The sequence below is a fragment of the Cariama cristata genome, unplaced genomic scaffold (assembly GCF_000690535.1).
Source record: "Cariama cristata isolate BGI_N322 unplaced genomic scaffold, ASM69053v1 scaffold4116, whole genome shotgun sequence".
Taxonomy (NCBI): Eukaryota; Metazoa; Chordata; class Aves; order Cariamiformes; family Cariamidae; genus Cariama; species Cariama cristata.
This window is the reverse complement of record NW_009621420.1, coordinates 116,325-129,542: the sequence shown is the minus strand read 5'-3', so window position 1 is coordinate 129,542 and position 13,218 is coordinate 116,325. Positions and strand designations below refer to the sequence as shown.

The 13,218-nt window shown below is 49.7% G+C and overlaps 1 protein-coding gene across 1 annotated transcript in view; it reads left to right on the top strand.

Moving 5' to 3' along the window:
• Window positions 1-13,218, top strand: part of LOC104163062 (MAM domain-containing glycosylphosphatidylinositol anchor protein 1-like) — a gene marked incomplete at its 5' end in the record, with an annotated part of 29,862 nt that extends 16,644 nt beyond the window's left edge. Inside the window, 3 exons of the mRNA XM_009701945.1 lie at window positions 11,100-11,230; window positions 12,204-12,312; window positions 13,101-13,218. Of these exons, the coding sequence (XP_009700247.1) occupies window positions 11,100-11,230; window positions 12,204-12,312; window positions 13,101-13,192 (332 nt within the window). The remainder of the gene's footprint in view (window positions 1-11,099; window positions 11,231-12,203; window positions 12,313-13,100) is intronic.

Sequence of the window (13,218 nt, the reverse complement as noted above, 5' to 3'; positions counted from 1 at the left end):
TGAACCATTAACTATTTCACCAGTGCCATAATTGTACAAGTGGAGACTGAAGTTGGTCGTTCCAGGTGCACATCTGGACACCCACCCTGGGTGCTCTGACAGGAGAAAGGCTGGGAGGCCAGAGTGCACAACTATCTTGCCCTACTTGTGCAACCATCCCAATCTGTTCTTGAACTTCAACAAGATAAGATTTTGTAAGACATATGGAAACGCTTCCCAGAAAATCAAAAACTGCTCAACAAGTGTCAGTCATCACCATTACCTCCAGGAGTGACTACCTCTCCCAAAGAGAGCTCTGCATGGATGACAGGCACCCCAGCACTTGAGTTGAAGGAGCCTGCATATCCAGGTTGGGAGTCTCCCTGTCTCAGCCAGTCCCCTGGAAGTTTTCTGGTGAAAGCACAGCCAGGCATGAAATGGGAAAGGAGGTTTTTGCTATAATGCATTCTGCCTACTGTAATAGCCTTCCTGCAGCAAAGCACTTCCCAGGCCTGCAACATCCACCTCTCACGTCTACCTTGGGTCAGGCAGAGGAGGAGGCCAGAGAACAGATTCTGAGTGGTGTCTTCAGTTCAACGGGAAGAATATTTGATATCAGCTGCTCACTCCTGCTGTCTTGCTGGCTTCAGCATCGCGCTAAAACAACCCATCTGCTCCGAGCCCTGCAGCCATGCAGCTGCCCCACGCTTGGCTCCCGGGACTGCGAGATCACAGACTGGGTGATGACGGGCAAGTAGGTTGTTAATAGCAGTAGAGAAGAGACAGGCAAAGTCCTCCTCAGCGTACGTACATCTGCTTCTGCAGGGCTTTTGTCGGGAACCCTCCCATGCACACCGCTTGTTTTTGGGGGGCTCTGGGAGGCACTCTCTTCTCTGGCTGAGGTCTTTGCAAAGCCTGCCCACAGAAGGGAGGCAGGCAGACTCCCCGTGTCTGGCTGTTGTGCTCTTTTAAACCTGGCAGTGTCTATGAAGCAGACTTTTGTTTCAGCTCGTCTGAGAGAGCTGAGCACAGTGCGTGCTCTCAGTCTGAGAGCTGAGCACATGAATTGCGCAAAGGACCCAGCTGTCTCTGGTGGCAAAGATGAAAGAGTCCGTTATCAAAGCTGGGAGAAGAGAGAGAGTTTGCCTGGAGTCATCTGGGCATGTCACGAAACAGAGGGTGAACAAGGAGCAAGCAGACCTCACAGCAACTATGGTTCACTCTGCTTCCCAAGTCTGCAAAAATTGGTGGGAAAAGTTGCCTACACGTTGTCTCCTTCTTGCTACGTTCCTCATACTGCCATTTTCCCACAGGCTGGTCTCTCCTCCCTAAGGTAGTACCCAGCATTTCTGGGGACCACCAGGTACAGCAACAGTAAGAGGGAAGGAGCTGCCTGGCTGCCTTTAGACTGCTTGTTTCCAGAAAACATCGAGGGGAAGAAAGATGGGCTGCTGCAGCTCATTCTCTCGAGGCACAGAGCAAGTGTAATGATCCTGTCCATGGGCTGGCCAGCACTGCTGCCTATGGAGTCTCATCTTCACCAGACTAAGTCTAAAGCCCTGGCCTGGACTTGGTCTTGTAATGAGAGGTCATGGTCTGGCGTCTACACTCTGTAGGGTCTTAGGACCATAATCCAGACAGTCCATTCTGGAGTTGGAGATTAATTTAGATGCTGTAATCTACAGTGCTCAACTTTAGGAGAGCGATGAGTGGTGCCAGTTGCCAGGTGAGAAGAGAGAGGTTGGTGTGGCTGACAAAGACCAGCACTGGCTGTCTTCCTAGTCAAGACAAACAGGAGTCTGACCCACCAAATCACCCTCTGGGCCTCCTCTGGAGCCCTGTCTGGACATACCAAGCCCCTGTGCAGGTGGCTTTGCTGGCAGCTGAAGCAGGGGCCAGCAACTCTTCCCCATCACATGCCCCATAAAGGCTGATTCACATACCTTCTGTCCTCCTGCCCCATGTGCCCACCAGAAATGGTGCAGAAATAGTCCCACAATTGCTTATTAAATTAAGGGCAAGATGGTGCTGTGTTTGGCAGGATTAGGGCCACAACAAAGGCAGCAGGGCTGGGCTGTTTTCTTGCCCACAGAAGCTGTTTGCCTTGCACCAGGGGAGCCAGGGCTTTGCGAGCGCATCCCCACTGGCAGGGTGCCAGGAGCTGCCCAGAGGAACGAAGGCAGCGGCGTTCATTTCAGTGCTGAGCACCTGGGGCTCCCTCTGCCCTGCCTGGGGTTGAGTCAAAGGCAGCGCTGGGCTCGAACGCAGCCGTGGTCCTGACCAGCAACCAACTCTGAACTTACCCCTGAATCACCCTTTCCCCTTGCTCTGCTGAAATCCCATTTCCTTCTGCTACTACAGCCAGCTTTGCCTGACCAGACACTTCGTACCTTTAGTACATCTTCCCTCCCAACAGAATTTGACCAGTGAGGTTCTTTTTTTCTGTTAAACAGACAAAACCCAAGAATTTGATCCAACTGCCTAGTTTATCTATTCAAGCTCAGCAAGGAATGCAACACTGCTGACTGGGAAGGGTCTGTTTCTGCCTGCTCGGCATTTATGTAGATCATATTGTTGCAGGCTTGCTTGGAGAGCTCCCAAAAGGCAAGGACGAACTCTCTGGCTACACAGGTAGAAGCAGTGGCTATGGAAAGGTCATAACTCCTTTCTTAGCGCTGGACGGATAGAAGAGGAGCTACACAACTGCATTTAGAGCAGGATATATCTCATGCTGCTCCGCGACTTCAGGCAGGCTACTTCCTGCGTGTGTTTTTGTACAGGAGATCCTTGCTAGGAACAAAAGGGTAAGCCCTAGATAAGGAGTGGTACAGGTTATTCTCAATCTCTAGACATGGAGTTCGGTTCAAAATGTCCGGGAGAACTTCTTTCCACAGCTGCATCCTCTCCTTAGGTGGGGAGGTCTCTAAGGATGCACATCCTTGGTCTTTGCAAGGATCGCTGGATAAAAACAAGCTCTTGAGGCAGGTCTGGAGCATAAAACAACAGGAGACGTTTCCAACAAATATATGGTTTTTCTTGTAATGCAAATTCCTCCCTTTTGGGACTGGCAGTATTTCCTGAAGACTGAGAAATCCCATGAGAAAGTATCTCTGTGTAGAGAGGTGTACGGATGGACAGATGTTGTAAATTATCATACATACTGGTTATGGAGGGAGTCACGCGAAGAGCTGGAGTGCTAGCATGAATTATCATGGCGCCGAGGACACAGAGCAAATGGGAGCTTCTCTACCTCCAGACAGTGCCTTCTGACAGCATACTGCATATACCAGCATGGAGGGGGCCATAGTAAGGCAGGATGAACCCCAGGGGGGATCTTCATCTCATGATGAAGCATCACCATGCAGGAACGCAGCTTGGCAGCACATTTGGGGCTGCTAAGGGACAGAGACCAGCAAGGCAGCTCAAGCACCATCCTGCTCAGTAAGCAAGCAGGGGACGCACACTGAGACCCTTCCCAACATTGACCCTGAGATTACTGGGTGCTTCCCAGTCCCACTGAGGCGGGTCAGTGATCGCTTCTCTGGGCAAGCATTTGTGTCCCCTGAGCTGGGGCTGGGAAGAGCAAGCTCTGGAAAGGCTGTCTCGTCCCCGCCAGCCGAGTGCATGCTTTCCTCGCCGGGCTTGGCAAGGGAGGGGGACGTGTGCTGGAGCTCAGGTGTTTGGAGACTCACTTAGCTCACGATGCCATTTGTTTTCTGCTTTGCTGGGCTGTAAACAAGCCACGCGTCCATCTGAGAGAGCGGTAGGCACCATCCTGCCTGCTTGCCTCCCTTTGCCTACAGAGAGCTGGAGGTCTCCGGGAGGCATGGAGAAACTGAGGACCTCATCACTATTAGGCTGAATGTCTGGACTGAAGGCTTTGGGAGGTGATAGGCAGAGGGAACCTGCTCCTAGCCTGATCCCATGGTCAGATATGCTATGAATTGCCACGATGACTCCTGCGCTGGCCGTGGACAGGGGAGTTCAGCACAGCAGCACGGTGAGCTGACACATGGGAGCGGAGCTGCTGCTCGTGGCGGCATTCAGGGAATGCAAAAACACAGCTGGGCTTGGGGATGAGAGTCTGACACCCCATCTGTCCTGTAGGGAAGGACATAGTCTGTCCACATTGTCCCCTGCGAAATGTTTAAGTACGGGAAAAGGATGTGATTAAGCAAGATGGTATAATGAATTGGACGTGAAGTTGGCGAAAAGCCCAAGGACTCCCAATTCTTGTCTTTTAAATGCCAGACTGTACCGTCCCTCTACTCTGTTCTGGCTGCATATTGCATGGACTTTTGTTCTTCTGAGATAGCATAAATTTAATGTTATGTAGCAAGGAGATTTTTTTTTTCTCCCTTTTTTGAATTCCTTAAACCACATCCTGTTGTCCACACATAGAAAGCCTGTTACTGGTCACGAACAACTTCTGAGGGAATTTTCCATGAAAAGGGATGGCAGGATTTTGTTCCATACAATCAGCATCAAAGAAGGAAGTTTTGTATCATTCATCTTTCTATGCCAACACTTTCTCTAATTAGACTGTGGATCAAATGAGCAAAGGAGCTCGAGCATAGCTCTGTTGCAAGTCTGCTCCTACCATATCACCATCTGCTCTCTATGTACACAGACAGGTGGGGATATGCTGGAGAGAAGGAGCTGTAGTGGTAGTTTGCCTGCCTTCTTCCCATTAGCACTCTCATTCCTCATCACGAGGCAGACATGACCATACCATTGCATTACCCCACTACCTGCATGCCCCAGACCACCATCCCCCCCAGCATGTCCCCCCCCCAGGTTCCACCCACGTGTCCGCTTTGCCTCTTTATAGTGCAGCGTTGTTGCTTCTCTGCTGGTCCATTCCCTCCATCCCAAACTTCATATGCATGCCAGACAGGTCAGACAGTGATTCCCTGTAGCCACGTACAAGTAGTTTTCACAGCTTTGCTGTAGGAGAAATGTTGTCAAACAAAACTTACCATACTGCTGTTTCTATCCCCACAAAGTCCCAGCCACAGCAGGGCACTGGAGGCTTTGATTCCCCTGATCCCTTTCACTATGGCCTCCCCACCATCACGAAGCAGAGAGTGTCCCGTAGCAATTAGCCAGCCTGCGGCACAGCACTGAATGTGCTCGGTGCCTCTCTAATTTGATGGGGATGCCTTGTGAGTAGATGTGGGCCAGTGGTGCTTTCTAAACTCTGACCATGACTCCGTTTTCTCGCTGTTGAGCTCTCTGAACCCTCTTGCTTTGAAGTTACTGCTGTGGTGGCTGCGGGAAGGGGTCTGTGCAGTGACCCTGTGACTGGACACAGGGGACCCTGCACACCAAGCTGAGATCAGTTAAGGACATGTAGAGATAAAGTTCTCTGTAATCAGGAGTGGAAAGCAGACGAGAAGCTTTTGTTGTCTTACTCCACATATGTTAATGTATGAAGCATCATTAGAGACTGTGAAAGAGTAAATATATCCTATCATGGCACGAAGACAACTTACGTTCCTAGAAATTATGAGTCAGTACAAGCTGATTTTATTTCTCCATCTCTATCTGTGCTACAGTTATTTTTCCACCCTCTGCTTTCTAGCTCTGAGAGCAGTAACTTTCCCCCATAGCACTGTAACTGGTGTTCTACCAGCCTGACACTGACTGCTATTCATTAACATCCATTTAAATGAGAGAAAGAGAGACCTGTGTTTGTTGCGAGGGTTACGAACAGTAATAGATTCTTTCTGGGGACTGTCATTCACTCCTGGGATTTACCTGCACTAAGCTTTGGGTTTTTAGTTTGTGATCAGTGATGTTAAGGCTAAACCACGCTTAAGGAAGTGCTCGGAGCCTCTGTTAGAAAGGTAAGAGCTCTTTTCTCCCTGGCCTGGTTTTAGCCCTCATATTGGGTCTGCAAGTGACTCTGCCAGTCTATGCAAGCTCTGAGTCCTCTCCACACCATATATCCCTTGCCATCCACTGCACATCTCTTGCCATGAATCACTTTCTTCTTATCTCAGTCTGTCTTGCCTGCCGTTGAAATACTGTGGGAACTTCCGTGGGGGCTGCCCTGGATTCCTAGTTGGGTACCAAACCTACACTGGGGCTGCAGCTAGGATTTCTCACGGATAACTGATGTCCTGAGATTACCACGGGCTGCAGCAGGGATCCGTGAGCCTGCAGGCAGCCTAGCTCCTGGCTGTGGATTTTCCCTACCCATCCCACAGAGCTCTGCTGCACTTGGCACAGCACCTCATCTCTCAGCGTGCAGCATCGTCCTCCCTTTGCTTCCTAGCTTCTCCAGCTGCCTGCCTTCCATCCGAGTCACATAAACTGAGTTGTGCCTCAGCCTTTCCCCACCCCATCACCCCACATTAACCCCTCCAGCTGCCCCATGAGGGGCTCTTGAGGAAACCTCTACCTCCTCTGGCATCCTGCACAGACTGCCCATGGCCCTGCCCTTACAGACCTGACTCCCAGTGCTGCCTGCATGGGCTTTTCTGGATCTATGCTGCTTTTCAATGCGACAGTGAAGTCCCCATCCTGTGGAAACTGAGAGGAGACCTTTTCTTGCTGTGAGAAGGTAACATTTAAAGGCATCCCTTGGGCTACTCTATCTGGCAGCCCAGCTGGTGCTCTTTTGTGTGAGTGCCACTCTTTTGAAATGCCAGCTCTGGCCTTAAAGGCAGCCAGCAGAAGGTAGGGCTCACTCTGCCTGTAATTGATTCCTCGTCACTTGTCACCGGCCTTTATTCTCCCTTTTGACTGGGAAGAAGGAATAATACAGATTACAAGACAAATGCGAAGATTGCCTTGTACAGGGAGAGGTAACAACAGGATTGCTGGTGTCCTGGGATTTCCTTTGTGTTTGTCTGTCTCTGGTCAGCGGAGAGATTTAGCAGCAGATAGATAGCCTGTCTTTGTGTGTGCCTCACCGGCCGATGCCCTTAGGAAATGCCAGACACATCTGATGGGGGAGATGGGGAAGGGGTGACAAGGACAGAAACAGGTAACAAAACTGGCCAGCTGGATTTGGACTCTGATACTGGAAACTAGGCATGATTGTAGGATGAAACCAGGCAAAAGGGGTGGTTGCCACACCTGGTGCTGGAGAACATCCCAGATGAGCCTCTCATATCTCCACTGATGGAGGCATGGGGGTTGGAGAGCAGGTCCCACTTTGGTTCTTCTTCAGTTTGTGACCACTGGAAAAGCAGAAGAGCTCAGTCACTTCTGTTCCCTAGTGTCTTCTTGCTCAGGTCTCGTTAAATGTTTGCTGTGTTTCTGAGTTCCCCGCGACTTCTGTTCCCTAGTGTCTTCTTGCTCAGCTCTCGGTAAATGTTTGCTGTGTTTCTGAGTTCCTTGCGAAGTAAGTGAGTGTTATTATTACCCTGCTTGATTATCATCATCATATCACATCAGCAGATTAAAGTAGGTAAAAGCAGGTTGCTAAGGATCACGTGGCAAGTCAGTTCACAGCTGTGAATGGGCTCCTCACATCCCACACATGCGTGGACCGTGCATTGGCCACCTCCTGCAAAGTGGGATGTGGAAATACAGTCTGTGCTCCAGGAGAGCACCTTACAAGCATCAGGTGGCTGGTTTGGTCTGAACTTGTGTGACGTGCTGAAAGCTACACAGGGAATGAAGGTAGTTAATAAGGCATGAGATGGGTATTGCTAGATTGCATGGAGCTGGGTATGGGCAGGTGTGAATTCATCGGAGGTCAGGAGCTACGAATGTCAATATCTGCATAGGCTCTACCTCCCTTTTTAGCCTGAGAATCTATGGATTTTCATGACTGTAAGTGGGATCCTGGAACAATGTTTGATTTCAGGGCAGTGAGCTGAAAGCTTTCCCTTGGAAAACACAAAGTCCTGCAACACTTGTTCCATTACACAGTCGGCTTTTGGGGCCAAACTGAAAAATGGAGACAAAGAAGCTCTGAGCAACAGGAAAGATGACTTGGAGCTTTCTGTAGTCCAGGACTGCAATGTTTTATGGCTCTACCTGGAGCTCAGATCTGATACTTTAATTTCCAAGTACCTCCATCACAGGCTACATGCCCTTAAACTTGACTGGCAGCCTGTGGCAGACTGACACATGGTAGAAGGGAATAAAGTAGGAGACCTGCACAATCTTTAACATCTACAACACTACGGTCCCAGTTCAGATGGGCTAGAGGCTTCCTCCCTGTTTAGTTCGAAGTCTTGGAGTCTCTGCCATGCCTCCCAGAAGCCCATTCCCAGTGGCAGCATCACTGGGAAAAAGAGGTCGTGTGGCTCTTTCCCAGCCTCAGGGAGGGTCTGTAACTTAGCAGGGATTGCAGGTTGGGCTATGAGATCTGACTCCCCTTCATAACTCTGACTGATTTGTCAGACAGTCACGGGCATGCTGTTCATCTGTTTTGACCTTCAGTTTTCCATGTGTAGACAGGGGTGGTGAAATACTGCATGTTGTGGGCAGGGAAGGGAGCTTCCTTTCTGATTGCAAACCATTTGAAGAATGCTTGCTCGTATTCATTATTGTTCTGTTAGGGAATTTGGGGGCCAAAAGGTTGAAACTTTTCCTGATGCTGCAAGGACATGGAGCTGTCAGCCTATGCTCAGGCTTGATTTGGATTTAGGCCAGGCATTCACAGCTGGTGCTTTGGGGCAGTAATTTGCATTCCAGATGCTTCTCTGAGTCTCTTTCTATCTTGCCTTCACTTTTTTCCTAGGGCATCAAAGTTCATTTGCTGCCTGATTTGTCCCAGTGCTGGCTACTCAACCAGGCTCTCGCCTGGCTAGATCCTACCTGCAAGTCCCCAAATGAGAGTAGACTAGACAATGGTTGTTTTAAATCCTTGCTTGCTAGCAGCTTCATATTAATTCCTTGTTCACTCTCAGTCCCTCACCTCACCGGCTCTGGTGTCTGTAATTAGCTGCTCTGAACACACTCCTGTTGACGTTGATCTATGGGGTTATGTAGTTCCTGCATGGGCCATCAGTTTGGCCAGGGGCCTCTGTGAGGACTAGGTATCCTTCGTAGAGAGACTTTCCCTCATTGGAAGCTCCTGAGGGCAGGGAGGACACCAAGAAACCAGGAGCTCAAAGCTGGTTTTGCCAGAGGCTCCCACACTGATTTTTCTCATCCTTGGCATCGTGTTTCTGGGAGGGAGATTGCACTCTCTTACCTCTATATCCCCATGGTTGTGCAGTGCCAGCTGGTCTCAAGACAAAACAAGTTATTTCACTCCTTAGCTTAGCCTGTGGCATGCATCCCAAACTGGGTACCACTGGGGAAGGGAATTGCATACGTTCTCCCTGTCCTGTCAGGCCTTCATCTAGTTTTCTCAGCTAGCCTTAGTGGTAACGCTTCTGAATATTTCCAGTCAATAACATGCCCCTCTTTCCTCAGTTCACTAAATTATATACATATTTCATTCTTTTAACCTTTTCTTGTAAGTCAGCCACTCAGAATCTAAACATTTCATCATCTTTATTATGCATCTCTGAACTCCCTGTGATGTATCACTCTCTTTCTGACAGCCAGGAGCTTGACGAGGCTACTTCCAGGTCCCTGTCCTTCATGCAGTGGCCCAAGGCTGATGTGCCAAGAATGAAGAATTTCAGGGGATCATGTAGGAGGGAGGTTATATTTTTTTTTTCCCTGTCTCTTCCCCTGATCTCTCACTGCTGCCTCTCAGAAGGGTGTTCCCAGGTGGGAAGGCAGCATCCCAAGCACAGACAGACAACGGACGTATAAGTAAGGGTTATTATTGCCTCTCTGCTCTCAGGTGTAATATGTCAGTGTATGGACACCAGAAACACTGATGAGCAACAGCATGACTAGAGTTGTGATTGATTTTTTGGTTCACCAGCTGAATTGTTAAAAAAAAAAAAAAAAAAAAAAAAGAGAGAAAAAGTGTTTCAGGTCAACTCTGAGTGAATGTTTAAAACTGTTTTTTCACGAAACAAAAATGGAAAAAATGTCAGCTAAGGGGATTACTAAAAGGATGCTGCGGGAAGACAAACTGAGATGGTTTCATTTGTGGGTGGAGGGTAGGGTGCTGTGACACTGTTTTCAAAGTGAGAACTGGAAATGCTTTGAGATTTGCTGGCTTTGGTTTTGGTTTAATGTCAGATGAAACCTTTTGGGAATTGCTTTGTTTGAAAGAACTTGGAAGTCGGTGTTGATTCACAGGGTCTTTGTGTCCCTCTAAAAATGCGGGGCTGGGATGCTACAGGCAGTGTGGTACAGGTGGTGCCGCCCAGCGCTAGCAAAGAACGGCTGCTCGCTCCAAGGCTGCTTCCAGGGCAAGGGGTGTGTGAGGACACCAGTTGTATTTCTGCAGCTGATGGCTAGGGCCAGGGCAAGGAGAGGGCTGTAAACTGCATAGCATATGTCAGATGTTAGTGGTGAACCGGGAGAGGCAAACATGCGTTCTGGGCTCCCCAGTTCAAGTGGAATGTAGAGAAACGGGTGCGGGTCCAACGAAGGGGCATCAGGATGGTCAAGGGCCAGAAGCAGAAGCCCTGGAGAAGAGAGGTTGAGGGAACTGGACTTGCTCAGTCTGGCAAAGAGGAGTCTGCTATCAGCCCTTGGTCCCCAACAGTTTGAAGGGTGATTTCAAACATAACAGAGCCAAAATCTTATCAGCACTATTAGACAATGCAATAGAGAACAGTGGACACAACTGGTAGCTCTGGAGGTTCATATTGGACATTAAGAAAAGTTGATTTCCTCAGGGGATTTCAAGACTTGGCCAGGCAAAGCCATGCTGCCCTCTTGTAGAGCTGGAGACAGCTTCAAGCAGGAGGTTGGATGGGTTGCTTCTGGAGGTCCATTGCAGCTAGCGTTTCTGCCACGTCCTTCTTGTGGCACCCCAGCCATGCTACAGACTGCTTCTTCCTCATCCTGTCCTCTCTGTCTTCATCTGGGTCTGTGTCCTCCCTTGGATAGCCCAGATGGATGAAACAGTGCCAGTGGCACTTGCCCATCAACCCAGGAGAAAGCTGTCTCCATCCAGATGTTACCACTGGGGCATACAGCTGTGGCTCGAGGCTAAGCCCCAGAGCTACGGCAGGGGCTAGCCCACCAGGCAGTGCTGCCTGCCTGCCCCGGCACACCAGCGACCGGTTTCTCTCTTACAGGCTCCTTGAACCTGCTAGTTCGTGTGCGGAACAAGCGAGCCATCGACACCCAGGTCTGGTCACTCAGTGGGAACCGGGGCAATATGTGGCAGCAAGCACACGTGCCCATCAACCCGCCTGGGCCCTTCCAGGTAAGTTAGGTCCGCAGCCACCTGTCCTGTCCATGTGCCATGGGCTGTAGGAGACTTCTCAGCAGACATCTGCCTCCGTGGCACAGGGACTGGGAGAGCACTGGGAGGGCACTGGGAACTCTCCACTCCCAGGGGCACTGGGGCAAGGCAAGAGCTTGGTGGATGCACAGAAATCAAATTCACTTCTCTCTGAAGTCATCCAACGTTGTGCAAGCATCAGTTTGGCACTATAAATTTCTGATCATTGCTGGTCTGGAAACTGCTTGTCAAAGAGCTCCTTCTGGCACCAGGTCTGCGTGATAGATCCCTTGGTGTTGAGCAGCTGGAGGATGCTGGCCTGTTGGTGTAAAATGACTTTGAATGCTAGAGATTTCTTCTAGCATGTGCTGTAAGAGTCCATCCCCACTGTCCCCCTGGTTTAGGACTGCAGGAGAGCTTGTGAATATGAACTGGACGCTCTGTATCTGCTCATCGAGTCATTTATGCATACCTACGAAGTGGGCTGCTTTGTTACTGAATGTTTTATTGCTGATGTTTTCGCCCAATGTGCTACTTTGCCGTTGTAGGGTTGTTTATGAAAGCTGGGTCTGCGCAGGCTGGTAAGTTGTGGCACTGTGGCAAAATGCCCAGCGTGCTTTTGCACACTTTAAAATAATAAATAAGAATTTAGTTACTCCTTTGAGTGCAGTTCAGTATTGGTTGGTTTGTTAGTGCAGCACACTTACTAAAGCAGAGGTCTACATGCTCATTTATTATTATACAGATGCTCAGCACACAGGGCTTGGTCCCATAAGCAGTGGGGTCGGGCTCTCCAGACCCTACGAGTACTGGAGACACAGGAAGGAATCATTCACTTGGGGACCTGATAAGATCTGGTCTGTGCCCTGCTCACCCCTGTAGAGCCCCGCAGCAGGGGAAGGGTCCTCCACAACTGCAGCCTCACGCTGGGCTCTGTCCCATGCTCTGCTTGCAGATCATCTTTGAAGGTGTCCGGGGCACGAGCTACGAGGGGGACATTGCCATTGATGACGTCACTCTGAAAAAGGGGGACTGTCCAAGGAAGCCAATTGGACCGAATAAGGGTGAGAGTGTGCATGCCTCAGAGGAAAATGAATCAGTGGGAGTGCACATACGAGCGCATGTGCTAGGGATGCACAGCTAATTTCAGAGCACAGTGACGTGTTGGTGGGACTCAACAAGATGGTTGACTTCATCAGCAGAAGTCAGCAGAGCAGCTGTCAGACTCTTGAACTTGTTCTTTACCGGCATGAGTTAGCAAGAGCTCAGAGGAACAACCAGATCCTGTAGGGATTGTGCTGCCGACACCAGCAAGCTGAAGTCTGCACCAGTATGTTGGGTTGAGGGTGGCATCCCCAAGCAGCTAAAGGTTGCGATATTTCATTTCCTGGAATCCCTAAGTATGGAAGCTGTGGAGGAAGGGTCACTTCCAGCAATTTTCTTGACCCCAAAGGTGATGGGGGAAACAAAACATCAAAAAAGTCAGAACACCCTAAAAATGTCAAAATTTCAGATGCAGTTAAAGGTCTGTTTCAGCCTAGGGTGGCCAAGCTGTAACCAAAACACAAGCAGAGCCTTTTGTTTGACTCAAGTTGAATCTTCTGGGGAAGAAAGGAGGGTTGGATTGCAAAAGTATCTAAGATTCAACCTTTTCTCCCAAGTTAGAAAAGAAATACTTTTGGGAAGCCTTGAGGATGTCTAGGAAAGGCTGGAAGTATCTTCCAGTAGATCTGAGAGGTGCTTTGTGGTTCGGGGTGGGAGGAGAGGCTAAGACACTGATGCGCACTGACTTGTTTAATGAGGTCTGGATCTGTCCCATCACTAATTCTTTTTGTCTTTTCTCGGCTGGCAGCGGTTGCTCTTCCAGGAAGAGGTGTCCCGGCCCTGCACAGCCCTTGTCTTTGTGGCCCATTGACTTTCTTCCTTTACGTGCTGCTCAGATGATGGCAAGTGAGCGCTCCTGTCTTCGG